The sequence below is a fragment of the Harmonia axyridis genome, chromosome 3 (genome assembly GCF_914767665.1).
Source record: "Harmonia axyridis chromosome 3, icHarAxyr1.1, whole genome shotgun sequence".
Lineage (NCBI taxonomy): Eukaryota > Metazoa > Arthropoda > Insecta > Coleoptera > Coccinellidae > Harmonia > Harmonia axyridis.
The window spans coordinates 9,388,071-9,413,321 of record NC_059503.1 but is presented as its reverse complement, the minus strand read 5'-3'; the positions used below and the strand labels follow the sequence as shown (position 1 = coordinate 9,413,321).

Genomic DNA, 25,251 nt, shown 5'->3' with positions numbered 1-25,251 from the left:
TATTGTCAATGATCATCACGACTATATTATTTTTTCAAATATTGAGAAAACGAAATTACATAATATTGATATTGTAACCAACAAAATTGCCAAACGCGCATCATAATAATAGTCAACATACAAAATCTTGGAGCAAGTTGAAAATCAATATATGTTGAGGAAAGTAATGCCTGTTTTTAGAAAATGAATATTGAATGTTCCCTCGAAGGGTTCATTTAGGAAATTAAGTTTTTATCAGGTTAATGAAGTGAAACACATTCTCAATAGAATGGAGTTCATAACCTCAGTGCCCTCAACTATTGAATTAATTATTGGAAACCTGATAAAGGGTGCTTTCAAAAGAAAGGTTCTCATGAACAGTATGGCATATCGTGACGTGTTTATTTGTCGTAAACGTTTGGATAGTCTCATAAAATTCCATTTTATGATGCAGTTTTTCGTATACGACCCAGATAATTATTATATTCTTAAGAGCAAGGTTCATGTGGTGATTTCATGGGGTTGTGCTGAAGTTGAAGAGGTTCAACCCCTATTATGTCGAAACAAGGATAAATTACTTTCTGAAGTATAATGAGATTTCTGAAATATGTCGTGCCGAACGGCTCAATCACTGAAATGGAAAAGTGGAAAATATTTTACGTCATAAAATTGTACATATTATGGAAAACGCTGAAAATTCTAATTATGGTAATTTTCAAGTGAGTTTTCTAGGAAAATAGGATTCCAGAAAATATTCAACAACAGTAAATAATACCTCAAACTCCTAGCCTACAAAATATAAAATAATACCATTCAACATTTGAAACTGCAATTTTCGAAAATGATGAATGAATGAATCGAAATGAAAACTCCTACAACAAAAAATTTGATCAAATCAAAAAGTTGGTGCAATACGTATCGTCCTCATATTTCAATATTTCTATGCACCTTTAATATTGTTGGTAGAGATAGCAGACATTGTGAAGATATCATCTAAACGTGTATATCATATCATTCACGAATATTTGTACATGAGAAAGCTGTGTGCAAAATGGGTGCCGCGCGAGCTCACAATGGATCGAAAGCAACAACGTGTTAGAGATTATGAGCAGTGTTTGAAGCTGTTTAAGAGCAATTAACCTGAATTATTGCGCCGATATGTGACAATGGATGAAACATGGCTCCATCATTTCACTCCGGAGTCCAATCGACAGTCAGCTGTGTGGACTGCACACGAAGAACCAACTCCAAAGCGTGGACAAACACAACAGTCAGCTGGCAAGGTTTTGGCATCAGTATTCTGAAATGCGCAAGGTATAATATTCATTGATTACCTCCAAAATGGCCAGACCATCTACAGCGATTATTATATAGCGTTATTGTATTGTTTAAAGAATGAAATCGTTAAAAAACGGCCCCATTTGAAGGAAAACAAGGTGCTGTTCCATCAAGAAAATGCGTCGTGTCACAAATGGATGAAAATAATGGCGAAATTGTATGAATTGGGCGTCGAATTGCTTCTGCATACACTGTATTTGCCAGATCTAGGCCCCAGCGACGTTTTCCGGTTCTCAGACCTCAAAAGAATGCTCGCTGGAAAGAAATTTAGCGCCAATGAAGAAATAATCGCCGAAACTGAGTCCTATTTCGAAGCGAAGGACAAATCGTACTACAAAAATAGTATCGATCGCTTTAATCGCTTTATCGCCTTCGAAGGCAACTATGTTGAATAAAAAAATCGAGTTTTGCCAAAAAAAATGTGTTTTACTATGGTAGACCGGGGACTTTTCAATTGGCTGTTATGAAGTTACTTCGAACGCCATCACCAAAATAGAAAGCTTCAACAACGCAATTGAATTGTTGAAATTAACTACAAAAATGGTGAAAAGTGTGCAGTCAACCAAAAATTGTTCCTAGCAACTTCTCAACCAGCCATAGAAGAGCTTGTTGAAATATTTGAGCTATTGAGACAAGTTTGTCATGCGAGGAATCGAAACCGTGTGATTAAAGGGTATCATACACGGTGATATCCCAACTTTACGAAAAATCGTATAGTTGTTTCGTTGTGACATTAAGACCTGAATTTGCTTCCACCGAAATCAGCCGCTTCCACGAAGACGCCAGCAGTTCCTTGGCTGGAAAACTCCGCAGGGCCCCAGGCAGAACAATCGGAATCCGAGAGCATTCATCAACCGCCTCATGCCATTCATTAGAAGCGTCGATAGGTGCTCATACACCTCTACTTCACCCCACACTTTTCTGTTTTTATGTTAGAGAAATTTCCACTCACACAATTCCGGCCCTTGTCGTTTCCTTTGTTCTATTTCCTGTCTGGAATACCAGGCACACATGGTACGCGGGGTTGTTGCAGGCAGGAACAAAGGGTTCTAAACACTCGAAATGGAGTTTTCATTCTAACGAAGTGGAATAATTTTCGTTTTGGATAATTATGCGGATGGACGACAGGAAAAGGAGGTGAAATCGTCTAGTTTCGATTGTTGCTTGATCGATGGACGAATGAGGTAAATGTACTTATATGAAGTAGGCGGCAAAAGGAATTTTGTAGATGTTGATCGATTTAATAGGTAAAGGTCGGTTGATCCAGTAGCGAAGATTCCGTACTCCTCTGCCAATGGTTGATAGTTCGAGCCCCGGGTCTGAAAAGAATTTATTGTTATCGGTGGTCGCCCAGTCATTTGCTATTGAGTGAAAAATTAACTGTGCTGTTCCTGAAGTGGCCCTTGGACTCAGCGATAGAGCCTGTAAAGAACTCGCATTATCTTCAAGCTTCTGATAGTGGCCTACATCCTGTGAAAAAACGAACAATACAGAAATTATCATTATGTTTCGATCAAATTGTGAGTTTTTTAGCGTCTTTTCTCTTCTTTCAAAAAGATATTAATATAATGTGTAAACACGATAACGGTCCATAGGTTGTACTTAAGAGATTTGAAATTTGTAGGTTACGCGTGTTGCGAAACTTAATTTAGAAGATTGTCGTTTTCTTCCACTCCATCAGAGGAATGAATTCACCAAATAAACACGCAATCACTTCTGTACTTTGCTTGTTTTTTAGAGTACATAATAACGCTATTGATTTTCAATATATATCATCCATGAAAACATATAAATTACTAACTGTAAATGTACATAATATTATTATTATAACTGTTGGACAGGGTGGTTCAAATCAGATGACCAATCATGTGATCTCCGGGCTTCAACATTTTCAGGCTTTGTTTCGAGAAACAAAAAAAATACAGTTTAACAAGTATTACTAACATCCAATTCAAGTCGAGCATGTCGCATTAGGTTCGATAACTGGTTACCAACGAAGATCCAACATCATTAGTACCCTTTCGTAGAACCCCTTACCCCTTTTGACAAAAAACTCGGACTAGACGAATTCTCACAGGATTTTATTGAGACCAAATTTGTACTCGAAAGCGCGTTGTTCAAAGACAGGATCAGGTGGTAGTCTCTTGGTCCAGGTCAGAATTATAAGGTGGATGATACACAAATGCTGGCCTCTTTAGTTCGATCGCCAGCATCAAACTGGAGTTGTTCATAGTAGAGGGCAAAATTGAGCGTTTGACCATAGGAGAGTAGCTAAAAGTAGAGTATTTTGTGCCAATCCCACCAAACATACAGCAATACTTTCCTGGTCGTTAATCCTGTCTGGGTCACACTCTGGGTCGCCTCGTTGACTCTCGACCACCATCCCTGTCGCATGCCATTGTCCCCAGTTATTCATTTTCCATCTCCAGTCACCATCTGCTTCAGATGCGTCGATAGTGTTGCAATTTAGTAGAGATTTGCAGATGGACAATCGGTCCATGAGGTTTTTTAATGTGAGAACGTGTGGCTCCCAAAAAAGACACTTTTAATTCGAGCATCTTTCAATATAGCCTTCTATAAACGGTTCAGAGCTCTGAGACTGCTAATTTGAAGAAATATCTCGTGAATTACTATGGTCTTATCGACATTTTGGACAACAGGTCTGTCAGAGGTTGGTGTTTCATTTGTCGCCGAACATTGTGACTGACTCAGTCACCCTTGAACAGGAGCTCAAAAGACTCTGCGTTTGAAAGAGTTGAATATAGGAGAAAAAGCTCTCACTGATCGAGAAAACGTTTTTCCATGGCGCTATGAGTTTTCATGCCACAAAAACCTCGTTGCAACAGGGTCACCTCTCACGATGATGGGAGAGGGTGTGCTATGGACAGAGATCTCTGAATAGCCCAAATGATGAGTCCACCAGCGATCTCGGGATGAAACACCAAACCCCTGGGAGAGGGCGCACCTCGTAACTTGTCTGGAGAAAGAGTCGCCAATGAATTATCAGTTCTTTTATTTCCCGTTCTGTGTTCGGACTAGGAAATCTAAGAGAAAACTATCAGAATTGAACAAACAGTGTAGCTAACCAGAATGCATTGGCTATAACCGATGGTTGTTCAACCGACACAAAAAATACCTCAGTAATACCCGCTCTCAGTAATATAGGTACACTCACACCTTTACAGCGTCGCATGAACGTCGATGTGAACAAAAATAAAAGACATAAACTAAGTTGGACCATATAGACGCGCAATACGAAATTACTCTTTTCCCAACCTAATATTTCACCAATTATGTCCACCCTGTACAAATATTTCCATTTTTTCAGGATTAACACCCTTTCCCCTCCCAATTCGAATGGGCATAAAAACCATCTTTTTCCCGTATCATCGATAAAACATTCAGTCACGTCCCGTGTTTTCTGTTCCAGTGCCCCCCGACATCCTGGACTACCCAACCAGCACGGATATGGTTGTGAGGGAGGGCTCCAACGTCAATCTGCGATGCGTGGCGCGTGGCTCCCCGGAACCCACGATCACATGGCGCAGGGAAACCGGAGATACCATCCGAATATCGCAGGATGAAGAAGGTGAGTCGATTTCCCCCTTTTTTTCCCCTTTCACGTTTTCCCACATTTCGCATGAAAATTTCATTCCGAAACAATTTCGCTGTTTTTCCTTTTGATATCGGATTAATTTATCGCGAGATTGGAAGGGGAGAGTTAGTTCGAAGAAGCGAGTGTAGATGGCGCTGGGTTCGGTGGATCCGGATGTTTGAATGTTTGTTAATTGTTTTTTGCCGTAATCGGTTGTTGTTTTATCTTGTTTACTGGCGTTTTGATCAGTGTAAGAACAGACATTAGGTTCCTTATCAGATCGTTCATGTCTCTAAAATTCATTACAAATTATTTTTTGTGGTCTGTCCTTGAGATGATATAATACCAAAAGTAGTAACTCTTGGCTGTTTGTACCCTGTTTAGGCGCAGAGTTTTGCATATTATAATCAGGAGGTACAAAAATTTTTAAACATTTGAAATGCTCTAAAATTTCAATTTACACCACCTAATTCCCAAAAACTTTACATTAGAACATTCAGGTTTTACCCCTTTTTTCATTTTTCATAAAAATGTTATGAATATTCAACTGTTCATCAAACTATGTCCATTGTTATTTTGGTCGGAATTAAGTCAAAACGTCTTCACGTATTCGCTTCTTCATAACTTCATGGCATAAGCCATCCATTTCCTTCAATTTTCAGTTTTCGTCCAACCAAATCCATTTTTTCGGCAACCGTCCGGGAAGTGCTCACTTCCCGGACGCTTTTTCTCTTAGGAAGTAGCATTTCCCGGCCTAGTCTGGAAAGTACGTATTTCCCGGACTAGGCCGGAAAAGAATCACGTCGTTTGTGTCATTGTGAATATGAAAATCTTGGTAGGTATATTTTTGATAAATGCAGATGATCATTACCATTGCAACCGAGAAAATGACTGACAGTTCATATGAAAGTAGTTGTCAACAATTTGCATGTTTTTTTATCGCAATCGCAATAAAATATGGAAAGCTGCGATAGTGTTATTCTACACGGTTGCCGAAAGAATATTGTATGCAACACGACCGAAAATGTTTTTTTGGACTCACAGACTTCCAGGACGAGCGCTTACACTCGTCCTGGAATTTTGTCTATTCGCCTAAAAAAAACCCTATTTTCCGGACTTGTTACGTAATAGTAACCATTTTCGGGCGTGTTGCGTACAATATTTTTTCGGAAACCATGTAAAATAACACTATCGCGGTTGCTTTCCATATTTTATTACGATTGCGATAAAAAAACATTTCATATGAACTGTCAGCCGTTATCTCGGTTGTTATGGATTCTATGATTCTTTTCCGGCCTAGTCCGGGAAGTACGTACTTTCCGGACTAGGCCGGGAAATGCTACTTTCTCAGAGAAAAAGCGTCCGGGAAGTGAGCACTTCCCGGACGGTTGCCGAAAAATTACTATTTTCTGAAATCTTTCAATCGTTTCTCAGATAAAAGTCAGACCACAAAATACGCTTATCAATTATTCCGATCCGTCACTATGTACAGAACTTTTTCGTACTGTTTTCTCTTTTCGTCAACAATAGTCTCCCTCAAATATTTAACCTGCAATTTCTCTTCATTTTTGGAATATTTCTTATTATATCCTTCGGCAACTGTCTAGGATTTTATTTCCTCAAGCCTTTTTGAAGTAATTGAATCTGTCCTTTGTATTTATTCATATTAGCAAATTCAAACATATTTTCAACAATTTTCGGAACTTTGACAAAATGGTGTATTCCCACTACTTGCCTTTAACCTTTTCCATATAAATATTTGCAAAAAGCGTAGTCAAAACAGATTCAACATGAATTTTTAGCATTTCTCATCTCTGTTTAACTACAAGATACAACACAATTTACTATCGATAAATCTCAATTTCCACTACTCGAAACAATGCTAAGCGTACGTCACTGACAAATGAAACGAGACAATTGCACTGCTTAGAGAATTAGAGCAAATTTGGATGCAGCAATCCAAGATTATGTGAGAGCCATGCTGAAACAATACTGCACACTAGCTAACATCTGAATATAAGTTCGAAATGCCATTTGTAAGCCCTAGTTCATGTACTTTCTACTGAAAATACTCCCATAACCGACGCGTTATTGGGTGTAAGACAATGTTAAATCGTATATATCACTTTATTTTTTTACTAGTGCACATTAAGATACGTTTTAATGGAGGGGTTACGAATATATAAAGGAACTTACACCTAAGACACGGTTTTATGATTGTAGTGTGAAATTTCAGCGCCAATGAGTCCACCACCGTGAAAAAAAGATAGGATAATTATTTTCTGCGAAAATGCGTAGAGTTGGTATATTCAATTAGAAAATCTATCCTACCCCTCTCAGGCGCGGATCCAGGCCCCACTTTTGGGGGGGGGGGGTGGAACTTTTAGATACTCAAAATACTGAAAATGTGGATCCCAGACACTTCCGCCATTTTCGGACGTCATTTTTTTTTGCCGTTCATTAATATGGGTTTTCACAAAATGTATTGAAGGTGAAATTCTTGATGATCTTGTAATTATTCGAGCCTTAGTATGTCAAATTCTAGGAGGGCCGGCAAAATTTGAGAGGTGCCCGGGCCATTTGGGGGGGGGGGGGAACGTTCCCCCAGTTCCCCCCCCCCCCCCCGTGGATCCGCGCCTGACCCCTCTTGTGTTTTTTTAATAACTGTCCCCCACGGAGGAACAAATAAAGTGAAAGGATTGAGAACTCAAGAAGAATCCCATTACCAAACCTACAGTATTAAACTCATCATTTGCTTCATTCTGTATTTCATTCTATACTACTAAACGATTAGTGGAAAATTCCATTAACAGTTGATGTTTTTTGGTGGTCTTCACTCATGAATGATGATCATTGAATCAAAATTTTTTATAGGATTATGTCATCGGAAACCAATGATGAACATACATCGCAACTAATAATTGAGGAATCACTAGTTTCCAATCAGAACTATTCCATTCAACTCGGCGAATCACGAGTGAAAATTCATCATTGAATGAGCCAATTTTATCCGTAAAAGGGTTAATTAACGTATCCGAATGATCAATTCATAATGGACGATGCTTGATTAACCATAAATTATTTCTGATGCAATATTGACAACCGAACAATGGCCTATGCAATGGAAATCGACATTGATGAAGGATTTATGGGCAACTGGTGTAGTTTCACAAAATTGACTGATTGCGATTATTATTACTACAAATGATACTGTAACAATATTTGGTGTAGGTAACTGAATAAGGGCGAATATCTCGGTTATATGCAATCTGGTTACAATTATTGTATCCACTCCGGAGTTGAGGGTGAAAAATTAACTAAAATATAATATGATGATAGTAAGAAAGTCGACTTTAGTAAACATGTCCTAAGCATTATGTCACTAGTTGGGTATTTTCTTCAATAAATCAATGCGAATATATCTACGAAAAATCAGTCATCATAGCCAAAAAAACTAAACTAAATTGCAAATTTTTCATTGCTAACCAACATATAGAACAAGTTTTGGCAAAGCTTACTCGAACCAAATATCGTAGGTGCAACCTTTCTCTGGTGCTTACGGTGTTTCGTCCAGAGATCGCTGGTGGACTCATCAGTTGGACCATCCAGCGATCTCTACCCAAGACACCCTCTCACACCATCGTGGAGAGGTGACTCTGCATAAATTCGGGGATTATTTATGAACCCACAGATGCATCCCTAGAGAGTGACGTGAAGCCAGCAACGCCACCTCTCGGGCATACAGAGTCACTATAAAGACATGTGTTTCAATTATCTGAGGGTAAATATATCGTCGAACCAAGATACGGAGTACCAAAATCAACTAGATGAAATATGGCCGGTGCTTTTCTCAACGTCATTTGGAACAACAGACACATAAGAAAGCATTTGAAAACTGAAATCTGCAAAGTTTGTGTCAGACCCATCATGAAAACTGCGTTTAGCAAAAGAAAGTTCATCCTAAGAACTACGGAGATGTCAATACTAAGAATAATATCTGGATATACGCTGAGAGATAGTAAGAGGAATTCTTCTATCCGAGAGGAATGTCAGATGAGGAAGAAAAGTGTCAGAATGATAACGTCAGCAGAATGGAATAGCAAAAAATGACGAATAGGTGAATATTTTTACTCACTGGGATTTATAAATTCGTTTTAACAGTTTGTCTCGAAATAAGCACAGAGTTTGTCAAAATAACTTCCTTAAATGAAATTATAGTATATTATGATACAAAAGTAGACTTCAAAGATGTACCTGGTTTTTCACTATAATTTGACCTCCCCTTTAACTTTGTTACTGAAAGAGGTACAAAAAAATGTTTTCTACAAAAGTTTTACGGAATTGACTAGTGTTTTTTAAAATGATCTCACAAAATGAAAAATATACAGAGTGGGCAACATATTGATTGCAATTTTTTCAAATGTAAATTTTTCTATATTTGACTAGTTCTTTTCCCCTGATTCCGAATATATGACATATGTTTGGTCTATCTCTCTTATTCTGAGTACCACTGAGTTTCAAATTTTGAGAACCACCTGGCATGCTCACTAATCAGTTTTCAAGTGGTAGGATGAGATAACTCAAAATGCCCTTTTTTGAGTTATCTCGTTGGCAACGATATATGACATACGTTTGTCTTTGAATGAATTTATTCATTGAATATGCACACACAGAAGTGGAAAAGTTTGAAATATTTTCACTCTATGTGAAGAACAATGAAAATAAGGAAGTTACAATGAGAGAATCTATGGAGTTGCATCCAAATCATCCAATTCCAATTCATAGTGAATTACGTATCATATCGTTGCCAACGAGATAACTCAAAAGAGAGCATTTTGAGTTATCGCATCCTACCACTTGAAAACTGTTTACTGAGCATGCCAGGTGGTTCTCAAAATTTGAAACTCAGTGGTACTAAGAATAAGAGAGATAGACCAAACATATGTTATATATTCGAAGTCAGGGGAAGAAGAGCAAGTCAAATATAGGAAAATATACAGGGTGTTATTTTTGAAAAAATGAAGTTGCAATCCATATGTTGCCCCCTCTTTATATATTTCATGTTGTGAAATCATTTCAAGAAATAGGAGTCGATTTCATGCAACTTTTGTAGAAAACATTCTTTGTACCTCTTCTAGTAACAAAGTTAAAGGGGGGTCAAATCTCGGGTCAAATTATGGCGAAAAACCCGGTATAATACTCCGCGTCATGCCCCCTACGATGCTTCATTTTTCATTACAATCAAACACGCAAATCACAAGTTTTTACAGAATTTTTAATTAAGTACAGAATACTTCAATTGCTCCGCCACACAACGGCTTCGACTGGTGTTCATCATTCTCAACAACTGAATTTTGTGAAGAACCGAATGCGTCAAATATGAAAATTCCTTATTCGCATGAACGTTGAAAAAAATATTCCTGGAGAATATTCGACGTATTTCATCCAACGATCTGTGCGATTCCTGAAAAAGTCAGATACGAGACGCGGCATGGACAACCCACATTTATAAAATAGCTCGTTCTTACCTTCCTACCCACCTGAAATATCATTTCGCCTCCCTATGAATTATGCGCTAGCGTTTTGGCGTGTGATATAATTTACTGGTGGAACTCCGTTGAAATATGACCTTCCGATTGGAAAAAATGCACGCACTTTACTCCCCATCGTAATTAGACCATCGATCAAGTCCACCCGTCTGATGTTGAGCTATCATGCTTTCGGAACGAATTGATTTAACATCCGTAGATATGAACGGATCGAGACAGCTAGCACATCAGTTAGAACAAGATAACTCTAATTCGAAACAGGCCCGTTTACAATTTTTTTTTTGGGAGATTCAAAAGAAATATTACAAAAATTACTCATTCTTTAAAATGAGTAGTTCGATGGTGTACCCCAAGGTGATAACTTGAGTCCCTCATGATTTTTTATTGGCCTTAAAACATCACTCAGTCGCGCCATCATCGTCGAAGGCCGAGTGTGATATTGCTGCATTTAATGATGCTGTGATCACCTGCTTGACATAAGCTATGGATTTGTATTCTTCCATTGTTGATATTTACAACTACTTTTTGATGACGTCAAGATACATTATCCTAAGTTTGCATCTTGGTCTTTATCCACCAACATTTTCGTCCATCCCGTCGAACATCATGCCCATAGCGTATGTCCATCAAAATCTTATTTTCTTCATTCAGATCTTACTTCAAATCCTACAAAAAGCACAGATATGAATTTATTGTTGAATTTCTATGAAGGACCACACTTGTACAGTTGGCATAATGAGCAGCTGTTCATTTCAGGCCATTTCCACTCATTCCTGATATTGTTGTATGACATGAAATGTTGATTGAAATAGCTTTCAGTCAGTTTAGGTATTTTCAACAAATCCTATATTTATTTCATGTTGAAATAATTCAGCCCTCGTCCATTGATTGGTTGTTGAGCTGCCCATCAATGATTCAATAGCGTTACCGAATTTATAAAATTTTTGATTGTTTGTACATTATGTACGGGTATGACATTCAAAAATGAAAAATTGTTTCTACCAAATGAACATCTCTTGCGTATCCATTAATCTGTACTGTTCGTTAAATTTTAAATGCATGCTGATGTTGATTTCTGTCCAACACAATAATTTATTATTCGACCTCAACTCAAAAATATGATATGAATTGCTTTTGATAACTGCATTGTTCGGAAAATCTAAACGTTTCTATTCTTATCAATGAAATAATTTACGATTTACAGGGAGAGCCAAATTGGAAATTATTGAATGGGAAGTCCTATTTTTATACTAGATAGACGAAAACTGATGAGATGCCCATTATAAAAAAACCTTTTGGGATATAATGATTATAATAATGAATTGCCTTTACTGAAGAAAAGAAAAATACATATCAAGAGGTAGAGTTAAGCATATCAAACCAAATCGAGTGTGCATCGATTGTTTATCATGCAGCTCATTAAAGTCCACTATAAAGAATAGTATATTATAAAACAAGTTTCAGAATGGGCTCCTATTCGAACACGAATGCGAATTTTAAACGCATGAGTGTTGAAATTGACTTTTGCTACGATTATTAGACGATATCTTCTCTATTTCACTCAAGTTTAAAGAAATATTGTCGAAATTCAATGAAAAATTCAGATTAAACAATTTGATTTGTACGTTTCGAATTTTGAAATAATTACGCATTGAATTCATGAATGATATCTTACGAAATCGATTTAACGCCACTAGAATCTAGAGAAATTGCAAATAAAGTTGCAAATCATTTCACGCTATCCAATTTATATTATATTGACAATTGAAGTGTGTTGAAATTTGATCGGAAGTCAGTGTAGACTACTACAAAAGGAAAAATATAACTGAAAACAATGCAGTAATGACTTCATTACAGCACTGTTTTTAGTACTGTAAATAACGCATTATGTCACTGAAATAGAGAAGAATGATTCCTGCACACTGTATTTTGGGCGGTGATGCAATGTAAACATTTGATCAGCATCAAGAGTTCTACAACATATAAAAAATTAAAGAAATTCACCGAAAGACAATTTCCCTCTATAGAGAAGATACTTCTTGGATTACTTGCCTATAAAGACATTACATGTAGCAACATGAAATTATCTAGTCGAAATACAAAGTCCAACAAGTTGAAAAGTGAGACGTATTGACTTGTGGCTTTTTTTCGAGGGGGGAGTAATGCAATTTTTTTCATCTAAAAACTATTTGTAATTAAAAATGGCGCGTTTGTGATTTCTGGAGATTAGAACGAGAGAAATAATCGAAATAGTTTCCTACCAGCCAACTGCATATTACGATCAAGACGAACAAGACCCTCGTGAGCATGATAGCAGGCGATATTTCGCGCGTAAAGTGTATCGTGTTGAAGTCTTTCGTGGCATATAAACGTGTAAAATGATGGTGCGACCATAAGAATTCATTACCCCAAAATAACCGATACACACACCACTCTTTCGATGTTAACGCCGCATAGGCACGACGGCTGTTTATCGAAAAAGCATAATCCGGAATTTATTCGTGAACGTGTTCGATGGCCGTTTCGAGTTGCAATTAACAAAATGCTCGTCCTATGCTGGAGCTTTTTTCCTCGTTGCAATTGAAAGCCTCGCGATAAACCTGATAATGCAGACCAGTGGCGGCTCGTGACCTCGGGATCTAAATGAACCTAGAAATGAACTTACAAATTAGCTCACCCAAAAATGAAATTTTTTTTATTTCATCATACAATCTACAAAGTATCAGCCTATTGTTTTATCTGTAGACTTTTATGCCCGTTTATTATCTCCCTATTTCCAGTGAAATTTTGAAGGCAAAAAAATATATTAACAGTATTATTGAATCGGTTGGAGTTGCCAGAATTGATGATATCTGATAAGCCGAATTTCGATCTCACCTGAAAAATTTTTTGTTAGAAAATGGAAAAAAAGAGTAGAAGTTCCTTCATTGAAATATTGTATCATTTTATTGATTGATTCGATTATGTAGATCACGAAAATGCCGACAGTTGAGAGATCAGAACATTATTTCAGAAATAATAGGAAAATATCTGAAATTTTCAAGAAAAAAATTGATAATATTCCCGAAGCTGCAAATTCTCCTGGACGCAAGCTACGCCCTTGAAACCTCAGTATGTTCTAGATCGGAACTTGATGTTTTAAAAACGTTTTCATTTGAGGGGTCTGTGACGAATAATTCAGGAGATATAACGATTTTTGAAGGAAAATTCAATTTTTCCCCAAATTTCAAGTTCGAATTTCCTCAAAACCGTGAGCTCTACGAAGAATCGGTGAGCAGTGACAGAATTGGCGATCTGTGATTAGCCAAGTAGTGGCCAGCGATGATGATACTTCGAATTATAATTGTCTAACTAGTTACAATAAAGCCCCGAATTTTGGAAAAAAAACGGTGGAAGTAAAATTGTACGCCTAAATCAGTACTCCAAACTTATAAACAACTGATCTGGAGATCAGAAAATTCCCCAAAGAAGAAAAACCAGCCAACAAGTTGCTCACTTGGTGCTATACCTTTCAAGTATCAGTTTTTAGTCAAATTTTCATGAATTGCTGTACTTTCAGACCATTTTTTCGGTTTTTGTGAATCCCTAGGCAAAAAACTGCGCCGCACCTTTTGTTTTTAACGAGCCGCCAGTGGTATAGACCAACGAAATTATGGACAACGAATTAAACGCATACCACTTTCAAAAATCCATTGTGTACGTTCTGCGAATTGAAAATATCTGCAATTTTGTTTCATGCATTTCGAATTCTGAACACAAAAAGGACCTCGTTTGGTCACTAACTTTTTTCCTCATTTTTCTCGATTGGAATCCATAGGGATCTGCTCTAATGGAATACGGCTGAATGCAACATCAGTTTTTTTGTTTGCAAGAGCCAATAATTTCATCATGGAAAATCCACTATTTCCAGTGAATATTTCATTCGGTTGGACTCATTTCTGCACGTTCTGATTTTCTTTTATACTCAAAAATGTAAAACTAAATAACAACTGCTGCTCGAAAACCTAACATTCCATCAATTAGGTCTTGATGCAAATAGAAAAGACAAATTTTTTTCATGTAAATTTTGCTATATTCGTTAATATAGTCACCTTCAAGCGTGATAAATGTACTCCAACGTTTCTTCAACTTTTCGATACCTTTTTGTAGAAAGATTCGTCTTTGCCTCCGAAACAGGCTTTAACTTATGCAATCTCATCTTCATTAGACCTAAAGTACGCTCAAAGGGAAATTGGCTCTCAGTGAATTTGTTCGAATTTTTATATGTTCATAACTCATGATGCTGATGAAATGTCTTCATTGCATCACTGCCCTGAATTCAACAGTTAAGATTACATAGACTGTTAAAAATAACTTTTATTAAATTGCAAATGGCCAATTCGAGTTAAATGGATTCAGTCCTCAATGAAAATTAATATTGATTCTCTAAAAATAATTAAAGAGTGTTTTTTTAGAGCTATAGAACTTTAAATTGCAATAAAACAACGATGGATTATTCGATTGACATAAATTTTATTTATCCGCAAGATAATCTGGCATTATATTTTAAATATGATTTCTGGCATATGACCGCCACGGCTGGCACGGATGTAGTCCAATCTGGACGTCCAATTTTCGATGACTTTTTCCAACATTTGTGGCCGTATATCGGCAATAACACGACGAATGTTGTCTTCCAAATGGTCAAGGGTTTGTGGTTTATTCTCATAGACCAATGACTTTACATAGCCCCACAGAAAGTAGTCTAGCGGTGTTAAATCACAAGATCTTGGAGGCTAATTTACAGGTCCAAAACGTGAAATTAGGCGGTCACCAAACGTGTCTTTCAATAAATCGATTGTGGCACGAGCTGTGTGACATGTTGCGACGTCTTGTTGGAACCACAGCTCCTGGACATCATGGTTGTTCAATTCAGGAATGAAGAAGTTAGTAATCATGGCTCTAAACCGATCACCATTGACTGTAACGTTCTGGCCATCATCGTTTTTGACGAAGTACGGACCAATGATTCCACCAGACCATAAAGCGCATCAAACTGTCAGTTTTTCTGTATGTAACGGTGTTTCGACATACACTTGAGGATTAGCTTACTCCAAATACGGCAGTTTTGTTTGTTGACGTAGCCATTCAACCAGAAGTGCGCTTCATCGCTAAACAAAATAAAATGGACGTAGTGCGCGATACGTATTCCGCACAGAACCATCATTTTCGAAATAGAATTGCTCTATTTCAAGCGTTGTTCAGACGTGAGTCTTTTCATGATGAATTGCCAAACCAAACTGAGAATAAATCATTTGACAACTGTTGAATCGGTCGCTATCTCGAACAGTAATTCCAACTTGAAGTTATATACCTCGAAAAAAAAAACACCCGTTATAAATACTTTTCAATTTCCACAGATTTTATTTGAACAATTGTTTCGCCGTCTAAGTGGCTTTATAGGTCACATTGTTACACTTTGCAATGTGGACATTGTTCACGAGTTTAACAATATATATTCGAGCAAAAAATGGCAAATGCAAAAAGTGTTTCCTTTGATGAGAGAAATCCATTATAGTTGATTTTGAAACTCATCATGTAAACACTCTTTTGCATCTTCTTTTTTCGACCTATATAGAACTTATCGTAACTTCAATTTACCTAAACACATAAAGATATTGGGCCTGCTTACCAAACCATTTCTATCGAAAAATCATGACCATTATTCGCCTCCCAAACGAGTTCTACAGTCGTTACGTAGCGAATGTGAATATTTCGATGGTGTCGACACTATACAGCCATCCGAACGAACAATGTGCGTAATTTATTTTTATAGTCATGTCGAAAACGTTTATAGGTGAATTCCTGGAATATTGTTGAAATATTTTGCTGCCCGACATACATGGCTCTGACTTTCATTGCATACATAAAAATGTTACTTTGTAGATGAACGATTAGGTATTTCATTCATATATTTGGAATCAATCATGTGTACATCATAGCAAAACGTTTTTCAATGAGAATTATATCAATTGAAATTGTTTAAATGGCAACACTGTGTATTATTTCTTTAAAATTATGTCATTTGTGTTCAGTAGGTTGTGCCATTTAATTATGAAAAGATACACGCTTCAACAACATTCATAAGTTGTTAAATCGTTCTATCAAAATACCATACAACTTTTTTCTTCGTTAGAACTAAACTTCAAAAGAGACGTTTCAAAATTTCGTAAAAACGGGTGTTTTTTTTCGAAGAATATAACTTTAAGTAGGCATTACTGTTCGTAATGGCAACCTATTCAACAGTTGTCAAGTGATTTATTTTCAGTTTGGTTTGGCAATCCATCATGAATAGATTCACGCCTGAACAACACTTGAAAATAGTGCAATTTTATTTCGAAAATAATGGTTCTGTGCGGAATACGTATCGCGCACTATGACCATTTTATTTTGTTTAGCGATGAAGCGCACTTCTGGTTAAATGGCTACGTCAACAAACAAAACTGCCGCATTTGGAGTGAAGCTAATCCTCAAGTGTATGTCGAAACACCGTTACATCCAGAAAAACTGACTGTTTGATGCGCTTTATGGTCTGGTGGAATCATTGGTCCGTACTTCTTCGAAAACGATGATGGCCAGAACGTTAAAGTCAATGGTGATCGGTATGGAGCCATGATTACTAGCTTTTTCATTCCTGAATTGAACAACCATGATGTCCAGGAGCTGTGGTTCCAACAAGACGGCGCAACATGTCACACAGCTCGTGCCACAATCGATTTATTGGAAGACACGTTTGGTGACCGCCTAATTTCACGTTTTGGACCTGTAAATTGGCCTCCAAGATCTTGTGATTTAACACCGCTAGACTACTTTCTGTGAAGGTATGTAAAGTCATTGGTCTATGCGGATAAGCCACAAACCCTTGACCATTTGGAAGACAACATTCGCCGTATTATTGCCGATATACGGCCACAAATGTTGGAAAAAGTAATCGAAAATTGGACGTCCCGATTGGACTACATCTGAGCCAGCCGTGGAGGTCATATGCCAGAAATCATATTTAAAATTCAATGCCACAAGATTATCTTGCGAATAAATAAAATTCATGTCAATCGAATAATCCATCGTTGTTTTATTGGAATTTAAAGTTCTATAGGTCTGAATAAAACACCCTTCATAAGTTTGAGTCTGTAACTTAATATCGAAGGTAAAGTGACCCTACATTTATTATTGTTGGAAAAATGAATGGCAACGAGCGTATTGAAAAAATACTTATCCATTGCTCAGTCAATTTAGGTACACCTACGTATTTTTAGTAGTTTATTTATATTATGAAACAACTGCTTTTCAATCGTGAAATAATTCTAGAGAAACTTTTACTATTTTCTGATGAAAATAACACCGATTTTCTTATTATGCTATACGAGGATGCTCTCAGAAAGTTTCAGTGAACTAACATGCGATTCCTACCTATATAAATATCATCAATCCCACTTAATGACAAATTAATTATCATTGATGGTTCAATGAATTTTTGATGGAAAATACCATCAGTTCTTTTATGATAATAGCTTGCTGTTGTAGGTAATTTTTCCGCAAATCACTCCCTGTACATTATGTGGATAGCTCATTAAATAACATCTCTTCCTCCTCAAATATCCGATATCGTTCTCCTCGTTATATTATAATTAAACGAAAGAAGCTATCATTTCAGTCTTCGGTTTCTGCATAGTAATTAAAACCCTACGCAAGGTTTGCTTTTTTATGAAATATTCACCGCAGAATGTTGACAGATGTTGAGCCTCCAATTTCGGGGATGCTTTCCACTCTGAGCTGCGAAGCATCGATTTGATGTTTGCGAATTGAAATTACTTGCCATTTTTACAGATTATAAGTGGTAGAAACGACTTTGTGATAATTTCTATTATCTTTTCCTTGACACGGATGAACTTGATAGAATTTCGTTCTTTCCAGAATGTTTGTCGGTTTTAATTCAACATAATTATTTTCTGTTGTGCTCATTATTTTCTAATACCAATAGGCAAAATTGATTTGCATTGTTGATTGCTTCAACTGAACCATTGAGAGTTCAACATAATTATTTCCGTAATAACTGATTCGAGCAAGTGAAAATTTATCGTGTACCTACAAGGTGTCCCAAATTCGATTCTCATTGAAAACATCTCGAGAACTTTTAGTACTAATAATATAACATAAAGCAGATCATGGATATCTTAATTCTCTTAAATCACAGGGCATTTTTGAAGAAGGACCGTTTCAAACATTCCGCTATATCTTGATTTCGGTTCGAGATATTCGAAAAAATCTAACCCTTTTTTCATTAATTTTAATGGTTCATAAATGATACTCATAACAGATCATAGAAATCAATCACCGTTTCAGAGTAATGGAGGAAAAATTGTGTTTTCCTACAACTGCTATAGAAAGTAGCATTTATTCTTCATAGCTTACTCAATTTCAAAACCATGTATTGCTCATACTGTTGGAAATATTATTCCCCACGGCACTTTGCCCACACCTCGCTTGGTAGACCAATGAAATTGGGCTTTTGAGTCGTTTCTATGGAAATGCAATAAATTAGCACATACTGTCAACGGAGGTCATTTTGATTTGAATCAAGTCCATTACTTGAATTATTGAAATTTGCGCAGTTGTAGGAAAAGTATAGTGTGCAACATGTGGTGAAAGGCCTTTTCTCGCTCGTGTGTTTGCGGCACTCGCCTTGCAGGCTCGTGCCACAAACTTCCATACTCGCGAAAAAAGTTGGACTTTCCCCATTTGTTGCACAATATACTATTTTTGAATGACACACCCTATATTTTTCAACGCAGTTTTTGGCAACCGATTTCGGTATCTTGTTCATCAAATATGTCATTCGTTTTAAAGATTTCGAATTTGTGGACTTCATTATATCGATGGAACACGCTCTATATATATACAGGGTGAGTCTTTGACTTGTACATATATTTTAACCGAAGGTTCTTGAGGTCAAAAGAAACACTTTTTTCATTTACCATTTTTTCCGATTCGGCCCTGTTAAAAAGACATAGCCATTTTAAATTTTCAAAATGAGCATAAGATATACCTCTTGAACCTTGGAAATAAGCTACTAAATTAGAAAAACCATCATAAACTCACGTTTAACATTCCATTTGTTGAACAAAGTAGTGTTTATAATCAAATAAATGAGTTATTCCAATTTCGTTGACGCTAAAGATTAAATATTCTTCTCTTGATTTCTATTTCATTTTCGATAATTATAACGACTTGAGCTCGCTACCACCCATATTAGCTCTGATACTCATATCCATTCATTCATTATATTTCATTTATATGATATCGTTGTTTATTTTTCGTGCAAGAATTAACCTTAAAATCTCAAATAAATAATATTCATCTATGAAAGATCTAACACAGACTATAGTAATCTGTGGTTTTAAGTTTGAATTTCAAATTTCGAGTGATGCCAAATATAAACACAGCAGTTCGGTTCGAATAATCTATGTTCTAACCTAAAATTTTCATTTACAGTTTACACTGTTATTGTTATAAGATATTTGTTATGAAATGAAGCATTTGATTTGTTCCAACTATCTCATAAAAATATTGAAATGCATCAATATTTCTGAAACCATCAGTATGAAAATATGGAAATATGTAAAATATTCTGGCTCTGTAATCAATGGAAAATGTTAGACTCCACTTGTAATCAAATTTGTTGTTAAAATGTACCTACATTATAGCCAACTTTACTACTTAATTCATCTTGATTTTGGCATTGAAAATAAATGAGAAGTATTCAATGTAAATATCCACAATAGAATATTTGGTTTCTTTCAACTCACCTAATTTGTTTTCACATTAAAACAATTATGGCCCTCTTGGAAGTATGTCAATCATAAGCTCTTAGGATGAATTTATGGAATAGCAAAAGAATAAAAGTATTCAATCTCAATCACATGAAAATTTGTCTAGTATGTACCTAGTCCTAGTGGTATGTTTCGATGTGAGTTTGAATGAGCCAAAGAAGAATACAGTATTGTTCGATAGCAGCAGTCTTTAGTGGGATATTGATTGTTGTCATTATAATGGGACTATTTTGTGAAAACTTTTTTAAACATGGGTTTTATGAATAATCTGGACTTTTAAAAAAAAATGTTGATTTTAGTGAAGTATCTTCTTATTATCAGAGCTGTGCCAAAGCTCAGTGATTTTTAATCAAATCGAGGAGTTGAGGTGAGCTTATTCAAATAACTTCATTTTCAAACTAAGTTGGCTAGTACTTCAATTCTTAAATCTGAGACATGACTTCATAGTAAATATTCATTTCTGTGGTTTTTTTTTCCACAATAGAACAGAGTTGCATTCAGCCAAAGTACCCAATTTTTTGAATTTCACAGATAATTTTTTTTTTTTAAGATCAAGTTATTCGAAAACGGCGCTTTGTACGAGAAAATATGAAGAATACTTTTATTTTTCAAATTAGCCAGATATTCTTCAATGAACGTTCAAATTACTATTAAGAGTTGGTTTCTTCAAATTTCTGGTATTTTTATGGTATGTTATGTTCATAACAAAGAAACAGAAGAATGTGTATGGAATCTGGTGTTCGGAGAAGATGTATCACATCAAAAAAAAGCTATATTTCAAAAATCATTTCCTTCGATACAACCATTTACGAGATATAGCCGAAAATCACATTTTTTTAACGATTTTCAACAGCCTGTATCTTTTTAACCGGGCCGAATCGGAAAAAATGGTAAAGGAAACAAGTATTTCTTTTGACCTCAGGAATCTTGGGTTAAAATATATGTACAAGTCAAAGACTCACCCTGTGTATATATATATATACAAATATTTTTCAATTTTTTCAAGATTTGATTCATTTTGTGTCAATTGTAAAATTGTAATCAAGACGTTTATAGTATCTCCCATTTGACTCCTCCTCTCCTCTCTATCATCTCATCTCTAAAAGGATAATTAATTCATAATTAAGGGAGACACTCTATATATAACCTGATTACATTTATAGAATGGGAACAAAATGATTTGAAACTCAAAACAATTGAAAAATGTTAACATGTGCAATATCTTTGAAACGGATGACATTTTTGAAAAACTTTTAGATTTTTCGAATATCCCGAACTGAAACCAAGTTGTAACGAAATATTTGAAATGGTAATTTTTTAGAAACGCTCTGTAACTTGAGAATGAATCAAGATATCAATGGTTTGCTTTCTGTCATCTTATAATTCAGAAAAAAACGAACGGGGGTCCCTGAAGGTTTTTCTCTAAGTTTTATAGTTCTTGAGATGCTTCCAGTGAGCATCGAATTTGGGACACCCTGTATATAACAGTTACGGAGGAAAATTAGTAGGGTAACATAGAAAAAATATTTTTTTATAGTTTCATCTATGAATGTGTTTTAAGGTTTCATCAGGTATTTTATTTGTATTTTTGTAATTTTGTCTATTTTTCGTATATGTATATCTGAGTTAAATAATAAAAACAACGCCAACCGCTATGTATCTTAGTGGTCGATGCTGAAAATATATATTCATTCTCGAATGGAAGACGAATAACGAAAAGATAAGATTTCAGATGAACGATTTTGCGTCTCCAATAAAAAGCAGCAATTAAGACGAAAAATAACCGTGATCACCGTTGCCAAGAACGCAAACATCCGCCATTGATCCAAAATAATTAGAAACCCTAGTTACCACAAACGAAACAGCAGCTGTGCTGAAAACATGACACTCATTACTTGGTTGCACTCAAGACCATCAACGCGATAGCTTACGCCCGTTGCCCAATTGCCCGATGTTTATGCACCCGACAGGTTTTTCATCAACTTGATGACCGATTTTTGTTACAGTTGTTAGCGTGGAGGGGCCCGTCCTCAACATAACACGAGTGACTAGACATCAAATGGGGCCTTACCTGTGCATCGCATCGAATGGTTTGCCCCCCTCAGTCAGCAAGAGGATTATGCTGGTTGTTCATTGTGAGTATGCCGAGGTAGCTGTTGTTTGTGTGCATGTACATGTTAGCCTTCATCAGCTCATTATGTTCTGCCCCTTCTGTAGCGGCTTTGAAACTGAATACACTGTTTGTGCTAGCGCACTTGTTGGAGGGATGCAATGTGATATTATTTTCGTATTTATGTGAGGTTGGAGGGGAGTTAATGTTTACCGTCTGATTAGGCAGCCTTAATCAGGGAAAGAATACTGATGTTGTTGTGGGTCAAAATATGTTGATACAAATCGGCGTTAAACGATAATTTATGAACTATACTGACATTAAATTATTGTTGAATATTTCCCTCCTTTCAAAAATTATATGTAAATAAAGAACAATAATCGAAAATTACAGCGAATATTTCCCTCCTGTCAAAAATTCTATGTATATGGAGAACAATTATCGAAAATTACAGCGAATATTTCCCTCCTGTCAAAAATTCTATGTATATGGAGAACAATTATCGAAAATTACAGCGAATATTTCCCTCCTGTCAAAAATTCTATGTATATGGAGAACAATTATCGAAAATTACAGCGAATATTTCCCTCCTGTCAAAAATTCTATGTATATGGAGAACAATTATCGAAAATTACAGCGAATATTTCCCTCCTGTCAAAAATTCTATGTATATGGAGAACAATTATCGAAAATTACAGCGAATATTTCCCTCCTGTCAAAAATTCTATGTATCTGGAGAACAATTATCGGAAATTACAGCGATAATTGCATTGTAGGAAGCGAAACAACACTGCGATAATTGTTCTGTTCATAGATGCATTGTTTCTATGCATCTTACACAGTTCGAATCTATGGCAATTCCATTCTAAATCAGTTTGACAAGTAATGTAACAGTTTATTCGGGAAATATTCCCCCGAATTACACTCGTGCATCAAAATGACCGGATAATTTCGCATTCCAGCGTGTTACCTTCGGTGTCGGGCTCTTTCTCCAAAAATGAAAATGAACTCATGCAGTTTTCATGACAACATGCTGTCATGTAAAATTATCGGTAATTCTGATGCACTTGTGCAATAACTCACGATAATTGCATTGTAGGAAGCGAAATATCCCTGCGATAATTGCACTGTTCATAGATGCATAGTTTGTATACATCTTACACAGTTCGAATTTATGGCAATTCCATTCTACATCAGTTTGACAAGTGATGTAACAGTTTTTTCGGAAAATATTCCCCCGAATTACACTCGTGCATCAAAATGACCGGATAATTTCGCATTCCAGCGTGTTTTCTTTGAAAAACTGCATTCGGTCATTTTCATTTTTGGAGAAAAAGCCATCCACCTTCGCTGTCATGCAAAATTATCGGTAATTTTGATGCACTTCTGCAATTACTCACGAAAATTCCACCTCAAAAATTGACACTAAAAAGTTGCTGAAAAACAAGACTAGTCAGATTAGGTGACAAGCGGAATAGATCTATTTTATGCATGTTGTTGAAATAACTATAGACACACGTCTACACGTCTAACACTAACGAAGAGAAGCTAAGGACAGCTTTTATTTATATATATATAATCTTTATCCCATTTGTTACCTTTCGGTGTATGGGTTTCATTATCTACATTTTCTATCTTAACAATAACTTAAAATAATTTTTTTTTAAGTTTTAAGCTTTTATTTCATCTTCTCAATTTTCTACAATTACATTAGTTGGCCAAATGCCTTTCTTTGGATCAGGTTTGTATGTTGCTTGAAATCTTCGAAAGGATGCATTGAATACTGATGTATGTGCATGTAGGTGTCTTTCTTTGGATATGGACTTTCTTTAGTATTCTAGAGCTGCTCTTCTGGAGTTTCCATTGGAACACCCAAATGTAATAACTGCATACGCCTGAGTTTTGGAATAATGCATTGTTATTCAAAATGTACACCAAGTATCAAATCAACGAGCAAAGCGAGTAATCAATTCATAAAACTAGTTGCCCTATATCATCCAATATTTTCGTTAGTCAGCCGACTTTTATTTCGAACATAAAAATGAATTATTTCCAATTCTTGTAACTTATAAACGAGAACGAATCATAAATGTTCAGATTGAGCACAACTATCATCTCTCAAAGTTTATCATAGAGCTCCAAGGCTTCAATTGGGTTGCACTATAATGAGTTGAACGAATATTCGTGAGTAATTGCACAAGTGCATCAAAATTACCGATAAATTTGCATGACAGCGTGTTGTCATAAAAACTGCATGAGTTCCACCTTCGGTGTCGGGCTCTTTCGCCAAAAATGAAAATGACCGAATGCAGTTTTTCAAAGAAAACATGCTGGAATGCGAAATTATCTGGTCATTTTGATGCACGAGTGTAATTCGGGGGGATATTTCCCGAATAAACTATTACATCACTTGTCAAACTGATGTAGAATGGAATTGCCATAGATTCGAACTGTGTAAGATGCATTGAAACTATGTATCTATGAACAGAACAATTATCGCAGTGCTGTTTCGCTTCCTACAATGCAATTATAGCTGTAATTTTCGATAATTGTTCTCCATATACACAGCATTTTTGACAGGAGGGAAATATTCGGTAATATGAACGATTTACCGACTTCAATTCGTGCATCAATTGCACCAATCCTGGCTCAAAATTCATGTTGTGGATAACCTTATATTAAGCTAATAATTTCGATATTTTCACTTGTCTTTGGTGACGATTCATGAAGTATCAAGCCTAGCGATTCAAATTTATTGACAAAATTTCCATAAGAGGTCTATGATTATGTTGATCTCAGAAACCTCTTAAT

General features: G+C 36.0%; 1 protein-coding gene across 1 annotated transcript in view; it reads left to right on the top strand.

Moving 5' to 3' along the window:
- Positions 1-25,251, top strand: part of LOC123676478 (neurotrimin-like) — a 121,198-nt gene that overhangs the window by 70,531 nt on the left and 25,416 nt on the right. Inside the window, exons 4-5 of the mRNA XM_045612380.1 lie at positions 4,748-4,906; positions 22,337-22,465. Coding sequence (XP_045468336.1) covers positions 4,748-4,906; positions 22,337-22,465 — 288 coding nt within the window. The remainder of the gene's footprint in view (positions 1-4,747; positions 4,907-22,336; positions 22,466-25,251) is intronic.